This window comes from Naegleria fowleri (assembly GCF_008403515.1).
Source record: "Naegleria fowleri strain ATCC 30894 chromosome Unknown tig19, whole genome shotgun sequence".
Lineage (NCBI taxonomy): Eukaryota > Heterolobosea > Eutetramitea > Acrasida > Naegleriidae > Naegleria > Naegleria fowleri.
Genome location: NW_025407951.1, coordinates 483,292 through 501,444, shown reverse-complemented (window position 1 = coordinate 501,444; position 18,153 = coordinate 483,292). Strand labels below are relative to the sequence as shown.

Sequence of the window (18,153 nt, the reverse complement as noted above, 5' to 3'; positions counted from 1 at the left end):
AATCCATCGATAGGTCACTTCATCAACACTCGAACATGATGTTGTTCCGTTGTTGTTGTTGTTATTATTGCCAACACTGAATAGAGATTTCAACTTGGAAAATATTTTTTTCGAAAGAGTTTGTTTTTGACTGTTTCGGTTGGATATTAATGTGTGTATTTGAAATAATAATAATTAGGAATAAGAAACCTAAATGAAAATATCATCGATGGTTGTCTCTGATGAAAATCTTGAAAATTCCATGAGTGACTTGAACTGGCGATCAAATATGCCTACATAGAGCGATTTTCCTCCATCTTTCTTTGAAAAGTCAACACCAACAATTTCACCATAGAAATCTAACAATTGTTCCTTCTCAAAATTACTATTTACATCATAAATATGCACAAAATCAGCTGGTTCTGCAGAGGCAAGAAATTGGCCATCTTCTGAATATCTTACAGATCTTACTGCTCCAATAATTGCAGGTATACTATACACTGGAGAGGAAGGCCTTCGTATGTCCCATACACACAACAATCTATCTTGGCTTCCAGTTGCAAATTGATATTCATTGGCTGGATTCCACGAAAGTGCAAATGAGTAATCCATATGTCCTTTTAGTTTCATCATGGAGGATTTAGTACCTTCTTGGTCACACACCACAACATCATAGGTGTCACCAATAACTGCCATCAACTTTCCATTTTGTGACTGCATAGCAGCATTGTTAATACAGTATTCAAAGGATACAGCAGATAGAAGATCCATAGAAGGTAAATCAAATTTTCGGACCACTCCATCATTGCTTGAAACTAGAAGAGTATTACCTCTTATATCCATGTAATTGGTTATTGAATTGCTAGCGGAAGATATTCTTCCATTATAAATAATTTCTCCCTCGTTTTCCAAGCTAGTAATCACAATTTCCCCTTTAAATCCACCAACAGCTAGGTATGGGAAGGAAGCATTAAGAGTAGAAATGAGAATTCCTGGAATTTGATCATTTCCCATGTATGATAAATCTTTGATAACACCATGTCCTTTACGAAGATCTAATATTTTCCTTTCAATCGTTATTTTGCCGTTGGATTGTTCTGTTGTTTTTGTAATTGTGTTCCAATGGTAAATGCTGTAATCATTCATGTAAAATACATCTGTTGGAGAGGTTGTAGCCAATAAATGTCTCAATTGAAAGTGTGTAAATGAGCAATGTGTTTGCCGAGAGTTTGATCGGAATGAGTAAAAACAAGATCGTTCTTCCTTTGGAAAATGAAGTTTTTGTTCAATATCGCATAAATCTCCAACAGGCTTGCTCTCATCGGCATTCTTCTCCGTACCGTGTTTGTCGTAACCTTTAATTCTTTCAAGTCTATAATGTGATCGCGATCGTTTAATAGCAACTTCCCATCCAATTCTCTGTATATCTAAGCCATATATTTGTGATTGATAAGAAGTGGTATCGATTTCCAAGCTTTGTTGTGTTTTAAATTTGAGTTTTCTATCAAATTGATCAACAGGACCCGGTTCGAGGTCATAGTTCGATGATGATGAGGATTGTTGGTTTGGCATTTTTTTTTATAAAATGTAATTAAAAATGTTATAAATAAAACTATTATTATTATAATTTTTAATCGATTTAAAAATTAATTAAGCTGTTTTAGCTTACAGTTTGAGCTTGAATCTTGCCCTTTGAACAAAGTTGAAATCATTACAATCCTGTGATTTGCCATACTCTGTACGCAAGATGGAGAAGAAAACTCTCTCTTAACATGTCCATCAATAAGGTCATCATCATTTTGAGGAACAATTTCATGGATGCCAGAATGTTCATGCAAGCCACTTTTCACTTGGTCAACACGTTGCAAAGCCCATTCCTTTAAACTGGTCATGTGTTCTTGTGTTTTAATAACACTCAATTCAAAGGGAAATGTCACAAGTTCACGTAATCGAGTGGCTCAAAGCTGATCCGTCTCAGTGAGCTGCTTCTAGTTTGTTCTTGAGATGACATGATGAATTAAAGTATGAGGAATGATGCAATTGGTATAACGAGTCATGGTCATTATAAATTTGAGCTGTGAAATTTCAGGTACTGCCATCAAATATTGTTGCAATAATGAGGAGTCAGGATCCAATGCATTCCAGTCCAAATTTTGTTTGAGATTTCAAAAGCATGGAATAGATTTTTGAAATAAGGATAAATGTCCACATTTGGAAATGTATGCAATATGTTTTTGAAAAGATTGTTAACATTGCTTGAATTTTGGTGTAGCGTGATCTTGTTGGAATTCTCAACGCATAACACAAAAATATGTTGAGGCAATACAATACAATCATGCACAGAGTCCTGTGGATTGTTTTTACATTGTTCATGAATAATCTATAAAAATCCTATATATAGGTTTTCTGTGACTTTCCAATTATCATAACGTTTGTAATTCATTTCGAGATAGTTGTCGTAAATATCAAGAACTGATCGATTTTGTTTTTTAAATACTCTTCTCATCAAACGAATGCATTGTTGATGGAATAGAAATGGTAGCGGCTCATCATCAAAATCACAGCGACTGATAAATTCTTCAACTTGGCTTTCATCACGTTCTACTGGGCTATTAGGATTATAAGTGGAATATGACATAAGATTGACGGAATCTGGATATAAATAATTATAGAAATGATCCAAGTTGAATTTAAAAAATTTGAACTTGTCATTCAGTAAAATGTTACATATGGTGTCATGGTTCAAACCAAGTCTCCCAATGGGACGAGCGCAATTATTTGTTGTGCAACTACTATTGTGCGAAGTTCTTGAGATTTTGCCTGAGTGTCAATTTGCCTTTTACCCTAACTACTTCATGTACATCTTTAAATATGAATTAATGCTTTACGTTTTGAATCGCATGAATCATTATTTAAATCGCAATCCAATTCAACATCTGTTGTTGTCACAAGAGACTGCCAATACCATATTCACTCGCACTGTAATTACGAATTTCAAAAGACAATTCCTTGTTCTCTCTTTCGACGGATTTACACACTGACACAGCACATGGCTGCATTTCTTGAATCAATAACTTTTTCACAAAGATTGGTAATTTGCTTCTTCGAATTGTCTCAGGAATGGTATTAAAAAACAGTCGACCACACGTTGGATTAGAAGGAAAGGCATCGAGGATAGCAGCATTGGTGTAACGATCGACTTCTTCCAAAATATCAAACGTTGCTAAGGCAGCTTCTGATTTGTTAAGGAATGGTGGGTTTTCTTGCAATATCATTCCCGATCGACGATCCAATAAGGCCTTCAGAGTCATTCGAGTCGGAAAACAAAACGATGTACCACTACATAGGACCACTTCTCCACTTTCTAAAGAGTTCGAACCCATAACTATAAGTTGTGCTGTGAAAGAAAGAAGCTGTCCTGAGTGTTCCGAATGTTCTCGATAATCTTTAAGAGTGCAACCTGCTCTTATGGGAAGTGTCAAATCTGTTGTAAAAAGATCGAAATGAACCGTCACCACTTTAAAGAAGTGAGTTGGAGAGGTACTGATGGACATGTCATTAATCAGTGGAACTCTTTCGTCATTGGTTGGAAATACCTTCACAAATTGACCTCTAATTTTTGCACTTGTCTCGTGGCTGTTGGTGTGCAACACAAATCTTCCATTCTCTTCGAGCCGACCACTCACAAGTGCAATCTGTGCAACAACACGAAGTGTGTCTTTTCGTTTAGAAATACTATTAATATTTAGAATGGTTGCTGTCAAGTTGTGGCCGCCATTGTATAGTGCTCGATATTTTTCAATGATATGATTAAGAAATGTTTCACCTGTGATGTTGTTTTTTATCACTCCTTCTAAGGTCTTGGAATTAATGATAGAAATATAGTCTGAATTTTGAGCTTGAAAACCAATCCTTCTACATATCATTTGTAACAAGGGTTTTAAAATATCAATCACATGCTTGATATGAGGAATTTGTGACTCCTCACAATTACAAACATCCACTAAAAACGAAACGTTTTTCAGTCCCATCGTGAAACATTTGAGCAATGTTACTTTCAGTCTCTTGATGAGGTCAATGTTATTTTCTTCTTGCTGCTCAATGTTAACTGTGGTTGAAAATTCTGAATAAGCAGAAGCGTCAATATAAATGGCAGCATTGGAAGCAAAGCCCATGTTGGTGTTTGTCCAATCTTGGCAAAGAAAAATTATATTTTTGTCTTCTGAATATTTCACTTGGTAACAACTGTTTTTCAGTGCCACAATGTTCAAGTAATATTTCTTGCAAAACTCTCCATCAAGAATAGAGTACAGCTGTCCGTCCCATACACCTTTTTTCAATCCTTCGTATTGGCTTTTTTCCTTCCAAAATTGTGGAGCATTGGATATTTCATAAAATCGTTGACATGTCATCATGACGCTCAATAGCGATGTGTTGTTCACAAATAAAAATATGTAGTGGATAATTTCATCTGGAAGGAGCTCGAAAAGAGAAGGACCAAATGTTTGATATGATGATGGAGTGTTTTGAAAATTTGTTTCCAAACTGTGGGAATGGGAATACCGAGAAAGATTTCTTAAAAACAAATGTAATGATTTCGATCTTCTGGAATGCAATCTATCAATATAGGAATTCAATAGGGTGGTATCGGTGTCATTATTACGGTCAATGTTGCTCGGACAAGTTTTTGTGTCCACAGAAAATTGGCTTGAAGGAGTACAACAATATACCACAGGGTTATGTGTCGTTGTGATCATTTTTTGGGATAATGACCCAAGTTCATCATCTAATGGTTGGTTAATAATAACTGATCCTTCAAGCTCGATAATGGACCTTACCGACCACCACAAACGTGTGGATCTCCTTTTAATTGGTAAATGAACTAATGTCACATGAGAGCCTTTGAGGTCACAGATGCATCCAGACAATCTTAAAGGTGGAGAACGAAGATGAACTTTGCAAATTGAATCACCTTTCAAAGCATCGTTAAATATGGCAACATTATTCATCAATATCATCATTCCCAATACCTAACACTACTATATCGCCTTCTAACGATTTAGTTACTCTCTCAAATCGATCTTCATCAATTGTACCTGAATTCAACAACCTATACAGGACACATTGAAAACATTCATCTCGTGAAAGACCATCGCATTCATCTTCACTTAACTCTTTCACACTATTTCGAAAAATAATTTTTTTCAAATAATTAAGTTGTTCATAATTTGACCAAGAATAAAATGCTTCGAAAGGCGATCTGTTGTGTGTAAAAGAGTTTGTGCATAGAACATGATTACTATCCACACAAAATGTTTCTCTACCACAATCTGTTGTGGATCTGGTTAAGGAGATATATAAAGGATAACCATAGCCAAGAATTATGATATAATTCATTTGAAAGTTATTGCCACAGTTTTGAATATTCTCAACAAACACCTCCTTAAATGTACCTCTCATCAGTTTTCTAATTACATGGTCAGTGATTACAACATTCTCAGATAAATACAAGTCATTATTAAAAAATTTCGTTTTTGCATTATATAATTGAAGACGATGTTTTTCTAAAATCATCTTTTCAATAATATTGTCAAGCAAAGATGGCTTATGTTCAGTAAGGTACTGGTTTAAATTCGAAATTGTTTCGTTATAAAAGTAAGACCTTCTTTTTAGAATGATGTACCACTTTAACACTTTCCAAGCGCTGTCTAATTGATGGAATTCATGCAACTCATCATCATGAATGTCCTTTGATAAGTATCGTTTTCTGCCTTTCTTTTTTCGTTCTAAACTGCGATCAAAGTTTGTCAATAAGACAACCTCGAGCATCTTCTTTTGTTCCGAACTCAAATTAAATACATTTTGAAGATAAGAAAATGCAAAGTGCTCTGAAAAGAATACACTGTTCCATCTAGAGCACAGAGTAAATAATTTACAACCATTCCAATCGTCCCAATGATGAAATTGAAGAATATTGTGAATAATCACTTGATCATCAAACATTTTTTTGTAAAGAATTATTAATTAATTATAAATTAAGAATTATAAATATGACCGAATCACCAAATCATTGAAGATCACTTTTTCATCCCGTGCTTCGTAAACAAAAGTTCACCCAGAAACAATCGCAATTCATATATTTCAATACACAATCGAAACTGGTTTTTAGCTGGAGTGAGATTCGCTTGGATCCAGCCAAAACTGCTTTCATAAACATAGGGATTTATCAGGGATAAAAGAAGGTAAGTCAGGCTCGAAGAAACTCCACAAAACGAACTCTACTGCTACTCTATATATATACAATCGATCGAGGACATTGCACAACCTTACTGCTCTTTTAGATTCAATTCGCAAATCAAATTTCGCAAACTTCCTTTTAATTCCTTTGAGTCACAAGGAAATGTTCTGTTGAAATTGGAAAGACCCATCAAAGCTTCTCGAAACTTTCACGAAATGGTGCTATTTCTTATCACTCGCTAAAAACAGTCATCACGAAACACAGTATGCTTCCCGAAGGATCCTTGAGCGTTGCTGAGAGAAGAAAGCAGCTGCTCGAGAAGGGACTCTCGATAGGTTCAGTTGGAGCCAACAGCAACACCAAATCCACCAACCACACTGTCTCTTCATCATCTCTTTCAAACGTTTCTGATAATCATCCTAAGAAGGAATCAAAAACTTCTTTTAAGCCCCGAGAACAAAAGGTAGCATCCAAACCATCCATTGATTTTGAACATTTGGCTCCAGGAAGCGTTCCTCCACCTCCTCCTCTCCTTGGAGAATCTTCCCGTTCGGAAGTTAAGGTTGATGATGTTGGGGCTGTGAAGGCTGCAGAGCCTTCCAATTCTTCGGTGGCTGAAACAAAACCTTCTTCTCCATCACTAAATTCCGAATCAACCAATGAAGTTGGGGTGAGTCCCAAGACACAATCTCCCACCATGAGAGGTAAAACGGAACACTCATCTCATATTTCCATGAGTGCTCCCACCAGCTGCTCGTCCTCTCTTCTTCCCAACAATGAAGTGGTGGTCTCGAATTTGGTGTCCAGCGTTCAAACAAAGCCTCCCAGCAAAATTGAACCTCCTCTTCAAACGAACACACTCTCTTGCAACAACAAACCCAAACTGGAACAAACAACGGAAACTTGCCCGGAGACAAGTAGCAATCCTAAGGACGAGGATGAAAACAAACCAGTGTCTCGAGGAAACCGTGTTGCATCAAATCAAAAGGAAAAGGCTCAACCAAGTTCGAATTCACCTCCAAAAAAAAAGATTGATCTCTTCATCATCAACTGCTTCTTCTCATCCGTTACTTAACAACAGTGAGAGCATCAATAAGAATACGGAAAAGAAAGATCCTCCCATTGTAGTAATTTGTTCCAACAATAGAAGCAACATCATTAATACCATTCCCAATACGAGTTCCGCAAAGAATTTGTTAGTGAAAGGACTTGCTTCCTCTCAATCAACACCTACTTCAACCACAAGTACGGCATCACAACCCCAGCTTTCTGAGACAGTTGTTGAAAACAAAAACACCATTTCGAATCCAAATTATGTTTATCCAAATATGATTGATAACAAAATGAATCCTAACTCTAACGACTTTAGAAATAATTCGATTCAGTATCCATCAGCTCCTTCTTTTGAAGAAATAGAACATCATTTTCCAGAGTATCAACCTACCATGATGAAAACAACATTCAGTACATCGGATATTGCTGTGGAGGCTCAAATGCAAACCATGGCACGAAACTCATTTACTCCAATTTCCGACACTCTGTCGTCATCATCAGACAATTCTGAGGATTACAAAATGTTCACTCAATTCAAAGAATTTATTCAAATCCAACAACCTCAAAGTGTACACATGAACGAAGAACAGCTCTACGAATTGTTTTTATCATTTAAAGAAAGGTATGAGGCACAAAATAATGTAAACAGACAACAAGCAACGGGTCAAATGAATCCAAACATGCTACCAGTCAATAATCAAATCCCACAACAACAACAACCTATTTTACTGAATAAGAGTAGAGTTCCTGTTGGTGGCAGAAGGGACTCATCATCGACTAGCTCCACAAGATCAGCTCCTTCAAATCCTAATGTCCCCGAAAAAAAGAGAGATGGGTTCAAAGATGTTCGACGAAAATACGAAGCACAATACATGGAACAAATACGGCTTCAACAAATTAAGGAGCGAAATAGGGATCATTTTGCTCAGCAATTTCAAGCTCCTGTCATGGATTACAATGCCCTAATACAAAGAGAAAATGGTGTGACGAACAATATTGGAAATCCTAATAACTATCCAGTCGTCAATCCAAACGTCAATTCAGGCGATGTAATAACCAACGGCAATTATATTCCTTTCCAAACCAATCCCTCAAATAATCCCTCAACGACAGTTCCAACGTGGTCAGAATATCTTACTTTTGGCTATTGGAAGTAATAGCAATCCTTCAAATTAATGTCACTCAAGAGGTTGCAGTGTTCATAATTGATGAATGCTTGTAGTTGAGCCTTGATTATTGTTGAATCTCACAAAGACGCTTTACTTTAAATTAGAACATGCTTGAATTTAAGTTGTTCTACTAATTTATACTTTTCTTATTTAAAGATAAATTAAGCTTTATTGTTCAATCATGAGAGAATGTGGCAGGAAGTAGAATGAACATTTCTTCTCGCTAATTGAACATGAAAGATTTATACAATCCTATTTCAGCAGAATAACAAATTAAAACATTTACCAATTTGTTCATTGTTTTAAAAGGTCCACGCTGAGAGGTGAATTTCTCAACACACAACAACAATCAAAAAAAACAAACACCAATCACTGTACTATTCAAAATGGACAACAGAAACACTTTGCAAAAAGGCTACGATGAAATGAAGGATCAATTCAGCACCAGAAAGGATGCCATTTCTGAATCCACCAAATATTCCAGTCAAAAAGATGACACCACTGAAAAAGTGGCTGATGCCCTTGTTCGTCCAAAGGAGGATGTGAAGGAACAAACATGGTCTGAGTCTGCAAAGAACCTTGGTATCTCGGCTTACAACACTGTCTCTGATACGGTCAATAAGGCTTATGAAACATTGACAGGATCTGGTGGTTCGTCAACAGACAGAGAAAGTAAATGAAAAACCTTTGATGTCATGTCATGGAATGGTAACAAACTCGGTTGTGAGGTTGTTCAGAGCAGCATAAAATTTTAGATCAGCAATATATCTTTCATATTTCGATCCTTTGAGTTCAATAAAACCATTCTCATGAATAGCAGAATGTGAGAGGACATTCCTTATTGTGTGTTAATAAATGCAGAGGTCGAACCATCACTTGGAGTTGGCGAGAAGTCCTGCTTTGAAATTGCGCTACTTGTCCTTTGGAAACTCGAAGAAACTCGATTCAGTTCGAAAGGTTTCGTTGCTATTGGGGTCGCATTCATTGAGGAGGAAGACGTTTCTTTGAGTGAATTTTTCTTGATGGTCAAATATTCCCAAAAACAAAGCACATAAAAAGCCTTTTCTCCATAACTTCTCACATATGCTTCCTTATTGAAGGTAATGTACGATGAAACAATGGTCACCATGATTAAACTCGTGTCTAAAAAAATATTTCTCGTTAATCCAAAAAATAATGACAACACGTCAAATCCAAATGCATAGGTGATCATGCTCAACATGGTGCAAAGCCATCCGTAGAAAAACACCACAGCAAGTCCCAACATAAATTTTGTGAAACGATACTCGAAAAGTCCACCCTTATTATTGGCTTTCCTTAATCGGTAATAAATTCTTAATCCATAAAAGAAAAATCCAAACCCAAAAGTTAATATATAAATCAACACTGAGATGGCCATGACTGCCCAAGCATATCCATAATCAGAAACAACAGCAAATATAATTCCAGAGGTTATAATCACCACAATGACAGCTCCATAAAATATGGAAAGAACAGTCTTGTTCACAATCGATAAAGAATTCGATTTTTCCTGTCCCAATTGATTCGATACATCAATGGCATGAGACCTTTTGATGAAATATTTTTAAGATTCAACCAATAGTATTGTCACAAATTATTGACAACATGATGACATCAAATGATTTCATGTTGTCCATCCTTAAATTCTCACAACAACATTTAAAACAACATACCATGAAATGACTAATGCAGAGAAACCACAAACCACCAACACACAACACAACGCTCTAAACAATCCTGCCAAATATCCCTGATAAAAATCAAACATGAATGAAAAATTACACAAAAATCGAAACATGTTTTCAATAAATCCACACAGTGTGGAGAGTGAAAAAAAGACAGGTACTTGAACCGATATATCCAGAAAATGTTTCAAAGAAATGTAAATTTTCATCCCTATGGACTTGTCCATCATGTCTCGATGAATCTTTTGTTTGAATGTGAAAATTCTTTCATGAAATTTTGGAATTTGAATGGTGTAGAGATGAAACAAGAAAATGATGATGAATACACATCCTAAAATGAAAGGCGAAATTCGATAGGAATAAGGAATGAGGAAAACATGATAAAAATCATTGCATTGAAATCCAAAGGACTGTGAAGAAGGATCTTTCTTGTAATGACACCAACAGGTCACTGGAATGTCAAAAGGAATATTCATATCTTGGAAGGATGTCTTGTTAAAAGTATTCATGAATGGTCCAAAGTAATAATTGAGTAAGGATTTTAAAGTTGCTCTTTTCAAAGGATTTTCTTTGAGTTCCAACAAGGTCTGGTTAAATTGATATTGATATTTTGAAAATTGTCTTTTAAAGTATTCTGTTTGGAGGAAATTGACATCAAAGAGTGGTAAATGTTGTAAATTGTTGCCTGATTGCTCATTCATGATGGTTGAAGCACCACAATGTGCATTCAAAATATTATAAAATTGAGATCCAAAATTTTGACGTGACGACGATGAAAATGTCTGACATTGACCATTCATCAATAATTTTCTGAATGCATCCAACGATGAATGATTGCAATACAAACAAAAATTCATGACATGACCGAGTGATGCAATTTGTGTGGTATTGGTTAGATCAATGAGTCTTGTCTGATTTGAACACAAGAGGTCGGAACACGAGAATGATTCTTCTTGTTGAAGAGCATTATTGTACAATGTTTCTTCATCGTGAATCCATGATGATGAGGAAGGAGGAATGGAACAAAAATCCAAGTAAGAAGTATCCAATGTAAATAGGAAAGGAAAATAATAATGATTGACAGGAGGTAAAGTTAAACATTCTTCGGTTGGATACAGTACTGAATTCAAGATGGGCATGGATGATGGGTTGTTGATCATGTCATTGTTCAGAGGTGGTTGTTGTTGTTGTTGGTGATAGAGATGCGAATGAATTCGTTCAGTGGTTTGCTGTTGTGACATGTTGATCCGTGAACTACATCTCACTAGGTGAAGGTCAAACATCAGGATAAATGTCAACAGAGAAAGCATGCCAAGAATTGATAAAGATTTCATGTTGTTTTTTAGAGATGGTTGTGTGAGACTGTCGGCGATTTCTGTCAAGTTCCGTAAATGTGGAATTTTGCTTCAAAAAGGAAACACGTTCAGTTATGGACACATTTACCCGCTCATGTTGTTCGTGGGAGGATCTTTAAACTCTTTTTTCTTATCTTCGTTCGTGGATCCAGAAATGTATGAATAGACAGGTTTTTAGGAATTAAGGATCTTTCACTTATAATTGAGAAAAAAGAGCCTAAAAATGTTAATTTGAAGGTCTTGTTTCATGTCTCAATCAATTCACAAAAGCAAGACTCATTGATCTTACAAATACTCACAAATTGTATCACTCAGTGTTAAGTGTTTTAACTTTTTCAAAGTTCACTTTCAAATTGCAAAAACATCCCCCAAAAGTTTTGGTCATTCTCCAGCTTGAACTCACGATTTCCAATAACTTCTATTTTTGGTTCTAAAAATAACGATCAAAAAAAAGACTCAATCACATTTTTGTAAAAAACACGCACTAAATGACAAGATCACATTGTAAAAGTAATATCAAGATCCAGAGCTGCCGAGGAATGAAATCCGATCAGTGCTTGTTCGGAACGGACATTGCTCCAACAGCAGCATCCTTTAATTTGAAAGGCTTTGAAGATAAGAAGAAAGTCCATCGAAAAACAAACCAAAAATCATTCCGAACGGAAGTGAGAACTACTTTCAATGATTTTAGTCGAATTGATGATTTGGTATCGAATGGTATGGATCAATGCATCTCAAAGAAGAAATCAAAGAGTTTAGCTTTGAAAGAAAAAGATGAAGAATATTACGGTGAGATGGATTTGATGAAAATGAAAAATCTAGTAGCACGTAGAGAATTATCACTCACTCACAATGTTGAAATGAAGAGAGAATTAAGAGACACCATTGAAGATGATTTGAAAGAATTGAAAAAATCTTTGAAAGAAAAAACAGAAACAGGAAATGATTGATCATCTTTTAGAGAAACGATCAAAAAAGTCTGTCGATAAAATCAAGAAACAAATTGAACGAGAAGGAGACGATGAGTTTTTAAAGAGCATTTCAAATGATGTGGATTTAGAAGAGTGGGATGAAACAGATAGCGAGACGGAGAAATTGTATCAAAAATTGAAAACCAGCTATTTGAGAAGTTTTACTCCTGAGCAATTGGAATCTCTGAAAGAATTAGAACGATATGAAGCTACTCAAAGTCCTATGGTCTTTAAACACTACCGAAAGACCAAACTCAAGTAAATTAAACTTGTTTCCATTCACTACAAATTACCTCTGGAAAATGATGTTTGGCTCTCCGACCAATCAAAAGCATTCTCGGAGAAAAAAAATCTAGCAATAGCACAGCAGTTTACAAAACATCTTTTTCCTTGATCAAGCCAATTCACAGAGGGACTCTCTGGGTAATCTCTCAGTGCAACACAAAGACAACACCCGAAAAAAATACAACAGGCCACCCTGCTACAGTTCGTTGTTCGCAAAAATCTATTCTTTGACGTCTTTGAAAATTCTTCAAAAATTCCTTTTTAAGACATATATCAACCCAAAAAAAATGATTCGGAACTGCAATGCTTGGCACACCACCATGCGATGGTTGGGTGCTCTTGCAGTTGCCGTCTTTTTTGTTCAATCATCATTAATACTTTATGTATATTCTCTCTCGTTTTCTAATCACTATCAGAACAGTAAATTACAAATTTCAATTTCTGATGAACGATCGGAACAAGCTCAACCAAAACAAACAAATATCAAACCATACAATGAAGGACAAGCTGGATTGAAGGGACAGTTAGTACCTATAAATTTCTATCAACACCCCATGATAGGAGTTGAGTGTTTCTACGGATACATTTTTCCGAATTGTTCATGTACGCAGCACTTCCCAACGAAAAATAGAGGATTAACAAGAAATTCAGATGATTGTTATGGACCCAAATGCCTCATGATAAGCAGCAACTATCGCGTGCAAAAAGAAATTCTTGGAAATTATTCTTGTGTATTGAGAGAGCAATCCGGTCAAGCTGTTGTAGACTGCAGTCACAACGGCAATCCTAATATGGATAATTTGTTTTACTTTTCAGAATGCAATCCTTATGTACCAAGACCTCATTTAAGTCGATTTTTAAATGTGACAAATGTATTGAACTTGATTGATCATGAATTTAGATTTGAAAGTATTGATGAAAATCGACATAAATCAATTGTGAAATGTCCACTCAAAAGAACTACAGGTACTTATCTTATAGGTTATTCACTTCAAGTTGATGTGCATGTGCATGAAATATCAGATGGTTTTCATGACACAACATGGGTCACCAAAGTTTTCAGTTGTAATTCAACTTCGATTGAAAATTCCTCACCTCTTTCTTCGGGAGATAAATTTTTGCAGTTACTTCTCGTTAAGAATAAATAATTTTTTGGTGGAATGTTACAGCTGTTGAAAAATTTATTATTAAAGTAATAATTCTTTTACAATTTAGCCAATTCATCAATCAAGTCCTTAATCAACAATCCTTCTTCAACCTTAGAAGTGTCTGATTTCATGACTACCCTGGCACCATACAATTTATAATCAGTAGCAGGATCAAATCGCAAATAAACATGACGTGTTTCATTTCCAATATCAGTCAACTCGACTTCTTCCTTTGAATTCTTCTTAGCATCATTCACATACGATTGCAAATCGTCATAAGAGTAGCCATAACTGGTTCCAGATGATCTGACATACATCACACGATCCTTCTCATGCAAATAAACAGCAACATAAGTTCTATCCATTGTCTCAACGTCGTCACAAGAAACAAATCGAACCTTGGACACATCAAGAGAATTGCTGGTTGCAAATTCCTTAACATCAGTCAAATAGAGTGTTTTGTTGCTTTGTTCAACAAAGATTTCTCTCGTCTTGTTGTCAGAATCATAAACAGTAGTTCTAATCACTAATGGCTGAGGAAGAGAATGATGAGCTCTATTTCTTGCGTTGAAATCAATTCCTGGTTTTCCTGTCACTTGGATCGAACCATGAAAGACAAGAGTGTCAGCAGCACCTGCCTTAAAGTTCACAACTGGACTATCAAAGAAGTTATAATCAAAACCACCGGACCATCTTGGATATCTAACTCCCAATTTGACGTTTTGCATTGGAACCCATTCACCACTTCCATTCTTATAGGCCATTTCAATTTTAACAAATGACAACAAATCACTTCCCTTATTCAAAACAGTCAATGGGAATTTGAAATAATTGTTAAACTTTCCATCACGTTCCCATGTGTCTTGAGTGGCCTCAACAAGGCTATTCAAAGCATTTTGATCATCTTCAGCAACCAATAAATTGAAACTAGACTCTCCACAATCTTGATACTTTTGACAGTTCACTCTTGGAACTCCAGTATTCAATTCTCCACCTTCTTTTGAGTTTTTCACACTATTACTCAATAAGGTTTGATAATATTCAAATGGTTTACCTGCAGGAATCTCTGGAATTGGTTCTTCACTTGGAACTCCCATTAATTTCCAATGACCAATACCCAAATATCCTTGTCCATCCTTTCGAATTCTCCAATAAGGAGCACTAATGTTTGGAACCACAAAAGTTGTAGCATTGTCAGTGATACCATTCAATTGCAATGCAGTCTTCCATTCCATTTCATCTTGTGAATACATTAAATAAGCTCCAGTCAAATATTCAGCTCCCCATCCACTTTGAAGCAATGGTTTCACAACACAAGCACAAACCGTATGAGGATGATCAAAGGTAGCTTGGAAGAAGGGTTTGTTGTCATTATTAGTGGCAGCTCCATTTTCTCCCTTTTCATCTTGCAATGCTTCATAGGTGTGAGCAATGGAATCTGAGGAATATTTGGAGGATTGACGAAGTTTGTATGGAAGAGAAACAGCATCCTTTGGAGGTTCAACTTCAACAAAGGCAGTAGAAATGGCATCCATATTTGCCAATTCTACTGGTGCTCCCTTTCTTAGTACTCTGTATTCTGTCCATTTCAATGGAACGAGAAGAAGAGAAGGTGTTTCTTCATTCGAAACCTTAATGTTTAACAAGATGTTCATCGAATTTGCATCATTCTTTCTCGTCAAGACAAATTTAGCATCGACGGACCAATCCAATTCGGAGAAGGTCTTGGAAGAGGCAACTTTGCAATCATAGGAGGCATAGTATTCATCAAGAGAGGTATGAGTAAGAATGGGATGAGAAACGTGTTCAGCATTGTTGTCAGAATTCAACTGTTTCTTCAATTGTGTGAAAATACCAGTCAATTGTGAAGGAGAATACAAGACAAGTCTTGAAACAGAACCTCCATTCAACACTCTCAAATAGAGCTTTCCAAATTGTTGCAAACCAACCTGAATGGATCTCTTGGTGTTGTCTCCAGTGTCAACCTTCTCAAACAATGCCAATGGTTCACTAATGTCCAAAATGGGCAACAGCTTGCGTGACAACAATTTGGGTTCATAAACCATAATGATGTCATCCAATCGCTCATTCAAAGAGTTTGATTGTAAAACTTGGCTCAATACCATTTGATCACATGTTGGATCAATTTCAACTTCATCATGACCAGTCAAGTAGGAAACAAAATCAGCATTTGGTCTTCCCAATCTAGTGGCCAATTCCTTTTTCAATTCTTGCTTCAATTCAGCAAAGGTTAACTCTGAAGGGATTTTGGCAGTATTGATGTAATTGAAACGGAGAGAAGTTACTTCTTGTGGTTCTTGATTTCTCATATTAGGATTGCTGTAAAGAGATCGGTAATGAATTTTGAGTTTGGTAATGGTTTTGGAGGTGGTCATTTTGTGTGGGTCAAGTGTGTGGTATATCGAGGAGCAGTTAGTTTTCGATCTGTTCGATCAATGTGAAGTGAATGGTGGTTTGTAAATCAGTCAGACCAGCTGGTGTGAGTCTTGAAATGAGAGTTTTGAATTTTTTTTGTGAATGTCTTTTAAAGAAACCGAAATTCATAGAACTTATCTTTTTCACACTTGTGGGATTTGATTGAAATTACAATGAATGACCCACTTGGATGTTCCGAACAAGATCTAATCGAACAGTGAACAACGGGACAACTGAAAGCAACCAACTGATTGCAGGTTAAAACTTGGGTTTGAGCTTTCATTGGCTGGAACCCAAAGGTTTCGATTCCGAATCTCGTCAAAGGAGCGAAAAAACTGGCGACAAAAGGTTCGAAACAACTCGATGTTTGAGGTAATGCTCCAAGCAAATATGGGTGCCAAAGGCCACTTGTCACGAGAATGCAATGGCCACAATTGAACCAACACACACGTACATTCAATTCCCTTGTTGGACATCATCCTCTTCGCCATTCTCCATTTTGACTTAAATTCAATCAATTTACTTCGCATTTTCGAGCCAAAAGAAAAAGAGAGAAGAAAGAGCGGTCAATTCTCAAGAAATACCCAATCCATCCGTTCATTCGTTCATTCGTTCTTGCTCATCATTATTCGTGCAACACCACCACCACCACTATCACCACACGAGCTCTCTCTCTCTTGAACAACAACAACAACAACCACATTTCTAACCATCAACAAGTCTTTGAATTTTTCGGAAAGGACTCCTCTTCATCTATTCATTCATTATTGAGAAGGTGGATTAAGGTAAAATCATTCAAAGTCTTTCTTTTTATCATCATCATCATCCATTCATACATTATGAAGAACATGTTCAGAACTGTACCTACGAAACAAGTAAACCGTTTGGCAAAATATCAAAACATAACCACCAAGAAGAACCCACAATCCTATAAGGTTCTTCCGACTGGCGTTTTTGATGCCAAAGTTTCTTCCTTCGTGAATCAAACCACCACATCAGCCGAATTGAAATGTTACTTTTCTACATCTACCTCTCAACAATATGAACCAGAGAGTGGAAGTAGTACTACTTCATCGGGACCACAAATTACCTATGTCAATTCATCAACAAAAGCTCCGAAAGCCATTGGACCCTATTCTCAAGGAGTAAAAGCTAATGGTAATTTCTACGTGAGTGGATGTTTAGGAATTGTAGCAGAGGTGAGTAGTTTTGTTGTCATCTCTAAAGTTTTGGTGATTCACGAATTTGTTGAATGTAATTTCCTTTTTGGTGATGATGCTTACTCACCATAGAGCGGAGAGTTGGCAGCCGAAGACACAGTGACTCAAGCAAGACAAGCTCTCGCCAATTTAAAGTATATTTTGGAAGAGGGAGGATGTAGTTTGAAGGACGTTGTGAAAACAACTGTATATTTGTTGGATATTAATGACTTTCAAGCTGTGAATGAGGTGTACAGCGAATGTAAGTAATATTTCAGAATTGTCAGTTTCTTCATGGACCAACATTGTTAGATTTTTCTGGCGATAACAAACCTGCGAGAGTTTGTTATGCTGTTGCAGCACTTCCAAAGAAAGCAAAAGTAGAAATTGAGGCGATTGCAATTTACAAAGAATAATGTTGCAACAGAGAATGAACTCAATGGATCAAATACAAACTTGCTAAAATGGTGATTGATTTTTCGATGTCTTTCTCCAAAACTTCACACTCTGTTGAGAAGATGGTCATTTCACAAAGGCTAATTCACATCTTGGATCCTATACCCAAGAACCAATAATAAACTCGTTTTACTTTGCTTTCAAACATCAATTTCAAA

The 18,153-nt window shown here is 36.2% G+C and overlaps 10 protein-coding genes across 10 annotated transcripts; 5 read left to right on the top strand and 5 right to left on the bottom strand.

Moving 5' to 3' along the window:
• Positions 1 to 189: 189 nt before the first annotated feature.
• FDP41_013590 (uncharacterized protein) lies at positions 190 to 1,551 on the bottom strand (the record flags this gene model as incomplete). The annotated part of the gene is made up of 1 exon (XM_044704237.1): positions 190 to 1,551. The coding sequence occupies one exon, from the start codon at positions 1,549 to 1,551 to the stop codon at positions 190 to 192; it is 1,362 nt and encodes a 453-aa protein (XP_044565089.1).
• A 1,373-nt stretch (positions 1,552 to 2,924) lies between these two features.
• Positions 2,925 to 4,736, bottom strand: FDP41_013589 (uncharacterized protein; the record flags this gene model as incomplete). Its single annotated transcript, XM_044704235.1, has 1 exon — positions 2,925 to 4,736. The coding sequence occupies one exon, from the start codon at positions 4,734 to 4,736 to the stop codon at positions 2,925 to 2,927; it is 1,812 nt and encodes a 603-aa protein (XP_044565088.1).
• A 244-nt stretch (positions 4,737 to 4,980) lies between these two features.
• On the bottom strand, positions 4,981 to 5,982 carry FDP41_013588 (uncharacterized protein; the record flags this gene model as incomplete). Its single annotated transcript, XM_044704234.1, has 1 exon — positions 4,981 to 5,982. One exon carries the CDS (start codon positions 5,980 to 5,982, stop codon positions 4,981 to 4,983), a length of 1,002 nt encoding a protein of 333 aa, XP_044565087.1.
• Positions 5,983 to 6,482: 500 nt separating this feature from the next.
• FDP41_013587 (uncharacterized protein) lies at positions 6,483 to 8,427 on the top strand (the record flags this gene model as incomplete). The annotated part of the gene is made up of 2 exons (XM_044704233.1): positions 6,483 to 7,171; positions 7,248 to 8,427. The coding sequence occupies 2 exons, from the start codon at positions 6,483 to 6,485 to the stop codon at positions 8,425 to 8,427; spliced, it is 1,869 nt and encodes a 622-aa protein (XP_044565086.1).
• A 398-nt stretch (positions 8,428 to 8,825) lies between these two features.
• Positions 8,826 to 9,119, top strand: FDP41_013586 (uncharacterized protein; the record flags this gene model as incomplete). Its single annotated transcript, XM_044704232.1, has 1 exon — positions 8,826 to 9,119. The coding sequence occupies one exon, from the start codon at positions 8,826 to 8,828 to the stop codon at positions 9,117 to 9,119; it is 294 nt and encodes a 97-aa protein (XP_044565085.1).
• A 158-nt stretch (positions 9,120 to 9,277) lies between these two features.
• Positions 9,278 to 11,386, bottom strand: FDP41_013585 (uncharacterized protein; the record flags this gene model as incomplete). The annotated part of the gene is made up of 2 exons (XM_044704231.1): positions 9,278 to 10,007; positions 10,134 to 11,386. The coding sequence occupies 2 exons, from the start codon at positions 11,384 to 11,386 to the stop codon at positions 9,278 to 9,280; spliced, it is 1,983 nt and encodes a 660-aa protein (XP_044565084.1).
• A 1,056-nt stretch (positions 11,387 to 12,442) lies between these two features.
• FDP41_013584 (uncharacterized protein) lies at positions 12,443 to 12,733 on the top strand (the record flags this gene model as incomplete). The annotated part of the gene is made up of 1 exon (XM_044704230.1): positions 12,443 to 12,733. The coding sequence occupies one exon, from the start codon at positions 12,443 to 12,445 to the stop codon at positions 12,731 to 12,733; it is 291 nt and encodes a 96-aa protein (XP_044565083.1).
• Positions 12,734 to 13,043: 310 nt separating this feature from the next.
• On the top strand, positions 13,044 to 13,904 carry FDP41_013583 (uncharacterized protein; the record flags this gene model as incomplete). The annotated part of the gene is made up of 1 exon (XM_044704229.1): positions 13,044 to 13,904. One exon carries the CDS (start codon positions 13,044 to 13,046, stop codon positions 13,902 to 13,904), a length of 861 nt encoding a protein of 286 aa, XP_044565082.1.
• A 56-nt stretch (positions 13,905 to 13,960) lies between these two features.
• Positions 13,961 to 16,300, bottom strand: FDP41_013582 (uncharacterized protein; the record flags this gene model as incomplete). The annotated part of the gene is made up of 1 exon (XM_044704228.1): positions 13,961 to 16,300. One exon carries the CDS (start codon positions 16,298 to 16,300, stop codon positions 13,961 to 13,963), a length of 2,340 nt encoding a protein of 779 aa, XP_044565081.1.
• An 888-nt stretch (positions 16,301 to 17,188) lies between these two features.
• Positions 17,189 to 17,955, top strand: FDP41_013581 (uncharacterized protein; the record flags this gene model as incomplete). The annotated part of the gene is made up of 3 exons (XM_044704227.1): positions 17,189 to 17,539; positions 17,633 to 17,801; positions 17,852 to 17,955. The coding sequence occupies 3 exons, from the start codon at positions 17,189 to 17,191 to the stop codon at positions 17,953 to 17,955; spliced, it is 624 nt and encodes a 207-aa protein (XP_044565080.1).
• Positions 17,956 to 18,153: the final 198 nt, after the last annotated feature.